We start from the raw sequence: 12,779 nt of genomic DNA on the forward strand, positions 1-12,779 counted from the left end.
TACTGCATGACTCCGATAGCCATTAGCCTTATCTAATCTACCAATCCAGTAAGAATAGGAAAGAATCTCTCCGAACCATACAATACCAAACGATGTTTCAGACAAGGAGACAGCCTATCGTGTTGCCTATTTAATATCCTGCGAGAGAAGATTGTACGAGATGCAGATGTGAATAGACTACTCACAAGACAACACTACTCACGAGGCAACAAATGCTACTCGGCTATGCCGACGAAATCTATATCTGTATACCGAGGGGATAAATAAAATGGAGAAAGTTGGGAACCACAATTTTGAGACAGTCAGCAACTTTTTCTACCTTGGCACCGCCGTAACCGAAACGAATGACACCAGTTTTGATACTAAGCGCAGAATAATACTGGCAAACAGATGCTACTTTGGACTCAGTAAGCAGTTTAGAGACAAGACCACCTCTCGACAGACGAAGATTACACTATACAAGACACTGATACTACCCGTGCTGTTATATGGTTCTGGGGCATGGCTACTTGCGAGAGCAGATGAGACAGTGCTTGGAGTATTTGAGAGAAAGATTCTTCGTAAAATATATTGACCAGTTTGCGTTAATGGAGAATATAGGCGACCACGAGGATTGCCCAAGTGAATGCTCGTCCGGTAAACGGAGTAGTTCTGATGCAACTCCGTTTTTGGAGATCCCCATAGAGGTGGGATAACGCCTCGCTTTCAACCAATCTTCAATATTACTCGACTTACCAGCAGATCACTGCGGATGCCCACCATGTTGCAAAGTGTATCGATTTGCTGGCCTTTAGAAAAATGCTGTACACCTCTGCTCAGATACTTGAATATCCAAAAAAGGTAGACTGAGGTTTTTGTTTTCTCCCTCTGTGAGACTTCTTTTATCAATACAACTTCCGGTAGAAGACAGCAGTCATTACATCACTTTTTGAACAAAAACACTTTGCAGCTATTGATATATCTTCATAGTCTAATTATTTTGCTCAGTGTATCCACCCAAAAAGCTGTTGAATAAAGGCAAACAAAGGATTTCGATTTTTTCTGTTTTGTAATTATAATTCGGATTTTGATCATAATCAAGTGTTTTTGTTATAATATTTGGCTTTTAATTTTCATATATTTCTTTTATTATATATAGTTTTTGTGCTTCGTATTATAAATACTATCAATATTATTGTTGTTATTTTTGTTGATTTTCGTATTGTTTTCAATTTCTTATAATTCCTTTTTTTCGGTTTCATTTTCTGCTTTTTCAGTTACTCTAAATACAATTACACATATTAAAGAGTTTTTTTTACAAACTATTTCTTTTAATGATACAATGAAAGAAAAGAAAAACTTAAATTTAAATACTCTATAATGCTATTTACAATGATGATGTCTTCCAATGTCTCTAATTAAAACTAAAACTTAACATTCATTAAACTTCTCACAGCACTCATTAGTGTGTCTCTGTGTGTGGGTCTATCTGTGTGTGTGTGTATTTGTGTACCTAGCTGGAGTTGGTAGTGTGTACGTTCGTTTTTATTCTGATTCTTGCTTTCGCTTGAGAGAACATTTAATTACCATGACTGTGAAAAATACTGAGACACCATGACTGATAATGAGACTGCAGTGGTTATTGTGACAACTGATGGTAGCATTTTCAAAGCTCGCCACTTGTTATATTTTTGTTTCATTGGCTTTTGTATGCAAAATGTTTATAAAATAAGAGCTAGGATGCTTGTTAGTGATGTCGAATTAAAACTCAACAAAATATTACAAAGACACAAGTCAACTGTTTCTATCGATTTTGTTTTATGGTGAAATTTAAACTATGAAGTAAGGAAAGAGAAATTTGGGCGATGCAGACTATGTAATGCCCTACACCTTAACTACAGTTGCAAATAGGGACATGTACAAAATTCCTTGATCATATACACTCAAAAAAATGTTCTAACTTGAAAGATTCGAACAAAAAATGCTGAATTTAATTTAAAGATATCCATGTTTTAATTTTTTTTTAGGTAAACAATTCTTTTGAAGAAAGATTTTTTACTTGATTTTAAAGAATTTTTATCTTAAACGCTAGTTTGATAATAAACGGCAAGCAATATCAAGGGATACATGTGTGATTCCACATAAACAATGTGGTTGGGCGCTTGACCGGTAACCCGCCCCCGGAAATCCAAACGCAGAGAAACAAAGAAATAGCAAAAAATTGACTATGCTCAAGTTGACGACCCATACAAACGAAAAAATTACTATGATCTGCTGAACTGCACCAGAATGTGCGGACTTTTTATAGAGAAGTTACAGTATGCGGATTACAGCTGCGGACTTATAGCTGCCATTACACGAGGCATGAATTTGTCTTTGGATTTGTGGTTAGTCGTAAACGGAAACACCTTGTCTCCAGGTATACTCTGGTGAATGAGAGATTAGCCACAAAACAAGCGTGTTAGATGTATGATCGATCCGAGGGTCGAATATAGATTCGGATCATTACCTTATTATCAACATAAACGAGTAAGGAAAGGCAAAAGTCGGGCGGTGCCGACCTACAAAAGGGGGCTACATCTAATTCTGAACCAATTTTGATGAACCTCGGCAGATGTATCCAGATACATTATTAAAATTCCTGTATCAAATTTCGAGCGAAGCAAATACGTTCAAAATGTTCTTATTACGGTTGACAAATGACAACAAGTTATCCAAAATCTGACGAACATATATACATGCGATCTAAACCGATTTCGAACAAACTATATGGATATTGTGGAAGTCGTCGAGGAAAGCGTTGTACAAAATTTTGGAAAGATTGGTCAATAAATGCGCTTGTCTAGGAGTTAAAATCGGGCGATATATATATGAGACCTATATCTAAATCTGAACAGATTTCTATGAAATCCACCAGTAATATCGAGAGTCGTGAGAAATTCCTTCCTGCCAAATTTCGAGAGAATCGGTTAACAAATGACCATTTTATTGCATTATTTCTGCAAATCGGACGAACATATATATGGAAGCTATATCCAAATCTGAACCGATTTTCCAAATTCAATAGGCATCGTCTCTAAGCCGAAAAACATGCCCATACCAAATTTGAAGACGATCGGATGAAAATTGCTACCTGTACTTTGTACACAAATTATCATGGACAGACGGACAGCTAAATCGAATCAGAAAGTGATTCTGAGTCGATCGGTATACTTTTTGGTGTTACAAACAAATTCACTAAGTTAGAATACCTTGTGCCACAGTAGCGGTGTAGGGTATAAAAATTCACAAAGTCGAATGGTTGACCCCTTGGTCACCAAGTTAGTCGATTTGGTAGCATACTCGTATTATCAGTGATGAAGTTATGGGTTTGATTCCCACTAGAGGGTTGGTCTGTCGCTATTGTAGATCACAATGGACTAACACAGTATAGGTGAGTCTGTTTAGAAAATATATCAACAAGAAGGACACCAAATTGAGATTTACGATCGATCCGGGAAGTTAATATAGATTCGGATCATTATCACATTGTAACAAAGGTTCGCACCCGTTTGAAAGTGGCGAGTAAAGAGAAAAGTAGGATCTGGCCCTACACTGGAACTGGGAGACGATAAGCTGCAAATACAACAGATGGCAACTGCATACTCCACTGGAGTGACCCAAATGCTTGATAAAAGCTCTCCTTTTTCCGAAAACATAACGGCGCAGTGGCAAACCATTGCCCAATCTAGGAAAATTGCCTCAAAATCTGTTCTTGGGCACAAGAACACTCCTTCAAAGTAAGACATGATACGAACAGGAGTGTCCATATGCTGCTGAAGCCAAGATTGTGGCATACAGAGCAACCCTGCAGATGGAGGAGATGAATCAGGAGAAAAGACGAGAGGAGAAAAGTCTATTATGCTAAAAGGAGAGAGATGGAAAGATGTGATTGTGAGAAAGTCGACATATTAAGAATTCAGAATGAATTCGACATTCAAATGAGGCGTATACATCAGCTCGTCTGCGTGATGTCCATGCCCAATTCGTAGATGACCGAATGACAATTGCAATTTTTTCACGTACAAACTAACGGACATGGCTTAACCGAGTCATAATTTTGTTCTGAGTGAAATTTTATTCTTATAAGATACTAGCTGGACAGGGCCCGTTTCGCTGCGCCTTCATCCATTATTGGTTTAAATTTGCGTTTGGCGGGCTTTGGAGGTGGGGCAAACGCCCTAGGCATCCTACCTTAAATAAGTATACCAAATTTCTGTTTATTAGATTTATTAAAAACAAACTAAGTTTCGTGTAAATAGCCCCACCCATCTCCGAGATCTGGCGTCTGGAGGGTCCGTCCATTAAAGTTAGGATATTAGAGCTACTTCATTCTATTGGTTTTGGTGGTGGATTGGAGTAGCCAAACTCTTTGCCCCGAAAGTGAATAACAGACTCATAATCTACTCCCAAAAACGACATTTGAGTTACATATTGCTATAAGCGGTATATATGTTTGGTTCAAGGGAAGTTTAAGAGATGGTTCGTCCCTGAAACACTTGACCATAAAACAGATATCAAATTTGAGCCTCTTTTAGCCATATTCCTCAAATATGTTCAGACACTTGACCCTTAAAGTAAATATAAGATTCATGATCTACTTTCTAATACATTTTATATGAGCCCCATAATGGCATAATCGCTAAATAAGTTATGTTTGAGTGTAGGGTGATCCCCAGGGTCTTTGTCCCGAAAATGAGTGTAAATTTACCGAAAAGAATGAGAATTAATTCGACTCAAATATGGATATCAAATTCGTGATCCACTCCCAAATCCCTTTAACTTGAGCCCCATATTGCCACGGTAGGTAAATATGAACCGTTTGGTGGGTGTTTTGGGGCTGGGGCGACCACCGAAACTTTGCCCTGAAAATGGATATCAAATTCGTTCTTTATTTCAAATGCTGTGGATTTGAGCTCCATATTACCATAGTCGGTTAAGCCATATCTACTGCCGATTCATTTGAGTCTTATATTGACGTGAACGTCTAATATATCTGTTTAGAGGAGTTTTGGGGTTGGGGCGGCCCATTACCTAGACCTAATTTTTTGTGCCATATTTGTAATTTACTGCCGATTTATTTGAGTCTTATATTAACGTGAACGTCTAATATATCTGTTTAGAGGAGTTTTGGGGTATTTGGACCCAAATTTTAATACGATACCCATATTGCGCCTAGCGTTGGACTTTTGGATTTGGGTGGCGTTTTTGGGGTAATGTTTCTTCCAGACCAACCTACACAATCTGCAAAAATAAAGAGAAAACCTATTCAGCCGTTTTTGATTCCATGGAACAAACAAACAAACCGTGTCCCATATAGTCACCATGGGTTCAGATGCCCATTTGGGGTATTTTTGGGGAGTGGCGTGACCCCCATACTTCGATCTGATTTTGTATACCAGATTTGTAATCTACTCCCGAATATCTTTCATTTGAGCCCCATATTGAAATTATGTTCAATTTGTCAGATTTTAGTCAGATTAGGGTTAGGGTGACTTTCTGGGTACTTGGACCCAATTTTAAGTACCATATTCATCATTACCTTTCATTTGATATCCATATTGTCTTTATTGGTCCGCTACTTCCGACATCAACAAATTATAAAGCATATTTCTTTTTCCTGACCATATTCGTAATCGTCTCCCTAATACCTTTCATTTGAGTTCGATATTGTCATACTCGTCCAATGAATCTATTTTAGGGGATTTTGGAGTTGGGGCGGCCCCCAGTTGTTAAGACCCAATTTGTAATATGAAATTCGTATTCTACTCCTGAATACCTTTCATTTGAATCCCATATTGTACTGATCGGTACACTTTTATTTTTTGGTGGCACTTTTGGGGTAAGGGAAGGGTCCGCCTCCTCCCGCTATCAAAAAATTATATAGCATATGTTTCCTTACAGACCAACTTACACAATCTGTGAAAATTTCAAGGTAATCGGTTAAGCCATTTTTGAGTCTATACGGAACAAACAAACGAACACAAATTCATTTTTATATAAGATATCTCTTCCTTGTAGGTGTTTTAAACAAGTTATAACCCTGTGCGTTCTTTGCAACAATGCAACTATCTCAAAATATATTACTTTAAATTTTAAAGAAACCAATTTCGAACTGATAATAACTAAAACCTCTGAGTATTCTACTTCCTGTTGACTATACATAAGTTGAAATATCCATAGCTCTTATTTAATAACCCTTTAAACGTAGAAGCCAATAAATTGTGAAAAACAATTTATTTGTAATACCAAGGGATTACATTGTACAAAAATGCTTCTTTGTCTCTATCAAATTATTTGCCCTTCGCAAAGCAAACCCATGGTAGTATGGGTAATTTAAAATTCAAATAACTCATACCACATGGTGCTCAAACAAATTTCACTCACATATTATGAATTAGGAAAATTATTGATGTATTGAAATGAGTGGTTATGTTGAATGTTTAATGGCATTGTCGCTCACGCGCACAGACTAACCTGGTAGCTGGTGTGCATTTTGAGAATTCCATTAATTTGTTGTCTGCTGTTGCTTTCAAATTGTCAAAACAATAAAAGAAGGATACGAATTTAACAAAGCACTTATTTGATAAGCATTCTTACAAATACTCCTACGACTAATCATAATGTTGATGTAGATGATGATGATGACGGTTGATGTGTGTGTGTGTGGGTGTTATCATGAGGCGGATGCGAATGCTGTTGCTGACGATGGCATTATTGACTGTTAATGGACGCTTATGGTTATTGTTGGCTTATTGTTAAAAAATGTAAAAAATACATACATTTATGTATATCCTTGGTGGATTTAGTTTATATTCTTTTTTTTTTTATTCATTTCCTCTATGCAAATGAAAATAAAACAATAAGAGATTAAAAATAATAATAATAAAAAAAAAAAACAAAAAAAAAACACTAAACTGTTGTTTTTTTTATAAATCTTTATATACAAAGAGCTGTGAATATGTGTGCGTGTGTGTTTATTTTGGTGAGTGTTTTGTGGACAATACATATGAAAAGGCAGACGGGATAGGAATAACCTTGGTCACATTTGCCAGTATGGGTCCATTTACTCCTACCCCGTCTGTGGTTTCGTTTTGCTTCGCACATACATATGCATGTCGATAGGCTCACCTATGTATGTACTACACAATCGTACGGTACCGCGAACTATAGTAAGGTATGGCTTTGGTGGTTCTAACTCTAACAAGTTTTACGACATTTATACTGCTTATGCTCATTTTCTGTGTAAAAAATGCCCTTAATATGTAAATAACTTAAGACAACGAGGAGGCAGGTATTTTTGGGTGGGGAGATATGTTTTGGAAGAGGGGGGGGGTGGGGTGGTAGGGGTTAGGGTGTGCATAGTATCTCACGTATGGGTTAGGAACATATTCATCTTCTACACGGACTCCGATGAATAGTCACTACTCGGTCTTAAGCTATTCATCAATAAGGGTATCGACTTGTTAGAATTTATTGTCGCTGTCGCCGTTGCAGTCGTCGTTGCTGAGACTGTGGATGTCGTCGCAGTAGAAGTGGCTGCCGCCAAACCCCTCACATAATTACATGTCTCATGTGACTGACGTTTGATCATCATTTGACTGGATTTAACGGCAATCCATTCATTGCGCTGCGCATCAAACCATGTCAGGCCCAGATTGTAGCGTCCATTCAGATTGGCATGCTGACAATGGGAGAACCACCACCCACCCTCATAGTTAGCAGCACAGTGCGTTTGTGATATATCGCGATCCACATCGATGGCCGAAAATTGCATACCCTGCTGATAGTCCAATGCATCCGAGGCATTGCCACTATAGCCACCAATATGCAAGCGATAACCATCGGAGCGCGACGATATGTAAAATTGACCATACTCGGCCAGCCACACATTGTCGTAGATGTCTTGCATGAGTACGCGCAACTGAGTGCAATTGTTTAAGGTCAAATGATGCAATTGTTCATTGCCTATCCAGAATTCACCGGCCGGTGAGCCGAAACCATTGGCATAGTCCTCCCATGAGCGATTGAAGTCGGCACTGCCATCGTAGCGTCTCTGTATACTAGTCCAGCCATCTGCAGTGCAGTGGGCCATCTGTGGATGATGGTCACCGGTCGGCGCTATCATATACAGGCCATCATTAGTTGGGGCATCCTCACTCGGTGTCACCTCACTGCAGTCCTTGGGCAGCTTGGCTATAATTGATTCAAATTGTTGTTCGACATTTTCCAATTTTGCCACCAATGACTGGGCAGTTTGTGTAGCGTTCTCCTCCTCCCCATGCACATTGCTGGTCATCGTTGATGATTTATTGTCACGATGATGCAGGAATTTCTAAAAATAAAAGAGAAATACAAAGAAAATAAGTTTAACGTGCAACAATGTGAGCTAAATTAAAGAAATTCCAAAAGCAATAGTCATTGAAGGAGCAAAGTTTTTCTTTATATCTCTGCAACTCACATATCAAAGCAATAGTATGCCCTCAATAATCAATCTGAACAGTTTAAAAATATTTTGATAGCCTAAAAGTATGCTTTAAGTTTTGCTTGTTTTACAATCCCAATAGTGCACTTCACGTATTAGACAAATGAAGTTAATTTAATTTTTGTATACCATACCAATATTTAAATTATTTTTGGTTCTCTTCATTGCTTTTGTGTATGTGTAGATTATATAACTGACTTGAGGTAGTGCATAAAATAGAAGAGTCCTTCGATGCCTAGAAACACATATTGGTTGAATGCTTCGACATAGGGGGGGCTTATAACAAAGTGAGGGCTGACACACTGTATAAACCATACGCGTAGCAACGGGTGAATAAGTTTTGCTTCCCAAGACATAAAGATCGGGGAGAAAGTGGCACAGGATATGCCGCAAGGGGGAGTTTTATCGCCACTCGTATGGCTGACCAACATTAATCACCCATAATGGATCCTGGCTGAGAAGGGAATTCATTATACCCTACACCACCACTATGGTAGAGGGTATTAAAACTTAGTGAATTTGTTTGTTACACCCAGAAATGAGAGAAATAGACCAATGATAAGTATACCCATCGACTCAGAATCACTTTCTGATTCGATTTTACAGTTCGCAATTTTCATCCGATCGTTTTCAAATTTGGCAAATACATTTTTATTGGCGTAGTGACGAAGCCTATTGAAATTGGAAAAAAATCGGTTCAGATTTGGATATAGCTCCCAATGTGGACTAATGTTGCAATAATGTGGTCATTTATTAACCGAATCTTTTAAAATTTGTCGGGAAGGTTTTTTCTTGACTCTTGAAATCACTGGTAAATTTCATAGAAATCGGTTCAGATTTAGATATAGCTGCCATATAAGACCAAAGGCAATGGGAGAATAGATAGAGAATAGGAAAAGGTCATACCATCGCGGTGTAATTGAGGCGATGATAGGAAACGTGGATAGATTAGAAGAAATTTCTCATCGGACACTTCAGTGTCGACCCAAAGGACGACGGAAATCCTGGGGTATTCGGATCGTGAGCACACGAGATTCTCACTGAGAGAAAGTATGAAGGACGCAAGTGGTGGTTCCGGTATCATTACGGGACAGAAAGAACTAGGAGGCACTTATGCTGAACAGTTGCCGCAAATGACAATGTGTTTTGGGCAAGTTGTGAAGACGATGTTGTAACATTTTCTATGTCAAAGTCCATTTTAGGCGGCTAATACACTCCGGCGCTAAGGTGCGGATACGAGACCAGACTCTAACCAACTTAGAGGCTTAGATTAGAGTTTTTGTAAACACCAAAGACTTCTACAGACAAAGGGGCGGAGAAACTAATAGACTAATGGACATCTAAACGATTGACTAAAAGTGATTAAGAATACTGCATATAAAGGGTAGCTGAGACGAAGTGTTACCAAGTTTACACCCGTGTATTTGTCAAAAGCAACTGACAGCAACAAGATATTTGTTTTATTGGCAGCTCATTAGGTCATTTACAAATGCAATTTTTCCCTAACATTCCATTGAGGAATAGGAGGAAAACTCTTGACGTATCAATGAGTGCTGTCCGATTCAAGTTTATGTCAATGACGAAACACCTCCATTTTATAGCCGAGTCCGAACAGCGTGTCATAGCCCAACAGCTTTTTGGACCGAAGTACCTCGAAAATGTCGCCAGCATTAATGATAACCACCGTTGAAAATATTTCTGATATTCTCGTCAGGATTCGAACCCAGGCGCCCAGCTTCATAAGCAGACATTAAATTCTATTTTTTACAGGCCACCAAATCATTTGCTTCTAAGCCTATTTGAAAAGAAAGATATTCGTGATGGATTTGCATAGTAGAATAGTAATAGCGTGATTTATCGGCTATTGTTGGCGAACTCAAACACCTCAAACAAACAAAATGTTGGTGTATTGCAACAACACCTGAATTTCCGAACATCTTTTGCTTTGACGACAAAAATTTACCGATTGAGCAATTCATAAAATCCCATCTCAAGTCACGTATGGGCTGCTGAAACTGCCAATGGCCGTTTTCATCAAGCCGGGTGTCAGAGTAAATGCGATTTTTATCGGAAACATTTTACAAGCTGCTTTGAAGTCGTTGGCTTGCATAAATTTCGGTTGTTAATTTTTTGTCGTAAAATTTTGAAGCAAGAAATTAAGTTAGTTAATGGCATGAATCTTCAAATTTAGGAAGTCACCGGAAGTCACCATGGCGCATCAAAAAAATTTTCTGTGGGTCTAGGAGTGAAAATGGGGCAATATACATATATGACAGCTATATCTACATCTGGGCCGATTTCTATGAAATTCACCAGCAATATCGAGAGTCATAAGGAAATCTCTCCTTTCAAATTTCGAGAGAATCGGTTCACAGATAACCATTTTATTGCTGTATTACTGCAAATCGGACGAACATATATATGGGAGCTATATCCAAATCTGAACCGATCAATATGCTTCGTCTTTGGGCCGAAAAACATGCCCATACCAAATTTGAAGACGATCGAATGAGAATAGCGATCTGTGCTTTGTACACAAATTAACATGGACAGACAGACAGACAGACGGACATAGCTAAATGGAATCAGAAAGTGTTTCTGAGTCGATCGGTATACTTATCAATGGGTCCAACTCTCTAACTAAAAATTGCCATGCTATTGGAGCCATATCAAATTATGGACCGTTTCGGGCCACACTTGGTTTGGATGTTGGAGACTATAGCAGAAGCATTGTGCAAAATGACAGCCAAATCGGAGAGCAATAGCGCCCTACAGGAACTCAAGAAATAATATCGGCATATCGGTTTATGTGGCAGCTATAACAGATTATAAACCGATTTTGACCATATTTGGCACGCACTTTAAAGATCATAGGAGAAGCTGTTATAAACAGTTTTAGGGAAATCGGATAAAAGTTGCTATAGGCTCAAAAAGTAAAATCGGGAGATCATTTCATAGGGGAACTTTATCAGGTGATGAACCGATTACAACCATACTCGGCATAGTTGTTGAAAGTCAAAACAAAACAAGCCATGCCAAGTTTTTGCCAAATCTGGTAATAATTGCTCCTCTAGAGGGGCTCGAGAATTCCAGATCCGATATCGTTATACATGCCAGCTATATCAACATATGAACCGAATTTGACCACATTTAACACAATTGTTGGAAGTCATAACTGAACACTTCATACAAAATTTCAGCCAAATCGGATTAGAATTACGCCCTCTAGAGGCTCAAGAAATCAAATCGGGAGAGCTGTTTATATGGGAGCTATATCGAAATATGCACCGATATGGCCATCACCTATACTAGTAATAACTATTTGTGCCAAAATTTAAGTGCCTAGTTTTACTCCTTCGAAAGTTAGCATGCTTTCGACGGACGGACGGACAAGCTAAATCGTTTCAGAATATCAAGACGTTCAAGAATATATAGACCATGTACGTCTGTTTGTCGAAAGCAAGCTAACTTTCGAAGGAGTAAAGCTAACCGGTTGAATTTTTGCACAAATACTTCATATTGGTGCAGGTCGGTTGGGATTGTAAATGGGCTATATCGGTCCATGTTTTGATATAGCTGCCATATAAACCGATCTTGGGTGTTGACTTATTGAGCCTCTAGAGGGCGCAATTCTCACATGATTTGACTGAAGTTTTGCACGTGAAGTTTTGGTATGACTTCCAACAACTGTGCGTAGTATGGCGCAAATCGGTTTATAACCTGATATAGCTGCCATATAAACCGATCTGGGATCTTGACTTCTTGAGCCTCTAGACGGCACAATTCTTATCCGATTTGACATAAATGTCTGCAACGCAATTCTTATCCCAATGAACTGAAATATTACACAATAACTTCTACAATGTTCAGCATTCAATTCAATAATGGTCCGAATCTCCGATATATCTTATCATCGAACCTAACCTGGCAGAGGGTAAAAATAAATTGTATATATAATTTATGGTCGAAGGCTTGTTTACGTCAACAGTCTTTAAAGATTTGGAAGAATTATTTCAAATCTAGGCCAATTTCTATGAACAGTTAAGTCTAACATAGCCACTCACCACTACAACAAGATTCATTACAATTGAAATCAATCGAAAATTTTATGTTGGTGTTAAACGAAATATCCAATAAAAAGTTAACAATACGTTGAAAATAAAGTTTTGTTCTTGGTCAGTTTTATGATTTAATTCAAGTGGCCCTTTATTATAGCACACAACTGACCGAGAACCAAATTTTATTTTCAGCGAATTTTTAAGTTTTTATTGAATAT

General features: G+C 38.2%; 1 protein-coding gene across 1 annotated transcript in view; it reads right to left on the minus strand.

Moving 5' to 3' along the window:
* Positions 1 to 1,151: 1,151 nt before the first annotated feature.
* LOC106088602 (protein scabrous) overlaps positions 1,152 to 12,779 on the minus strand; it is an 80,195-nt gene continuing 68,567 nt past the window's right edge. Inside the window, exon 4 of the mRNA XM_013254192.2 lies at positions 1,152 to 8,353. Coding sequence (XP_013109646.2) covers positions 7,418 to 8,353 — 936 coding nt within the window. The 3' untranslated portion in view covers positions 1,152 to 7,417. The remainder of the gene's footprint in view (positions 8,354 to 12,779) is intronic.

This window comes from Stomoxys calcitrans, chromosome 5 (assembly GCF_963082655.1).
Source record: "Stomoxys calcitrans chromosome 5, idStoCalc2.1, whole genome shotgun sequence".
Taxonomy (NCBI): Eukaryota; Metazoa; Arthropoda; class Insecta; order Diptera; family Muscidae; genus Stomoxys; species Stomoxys calcitrans.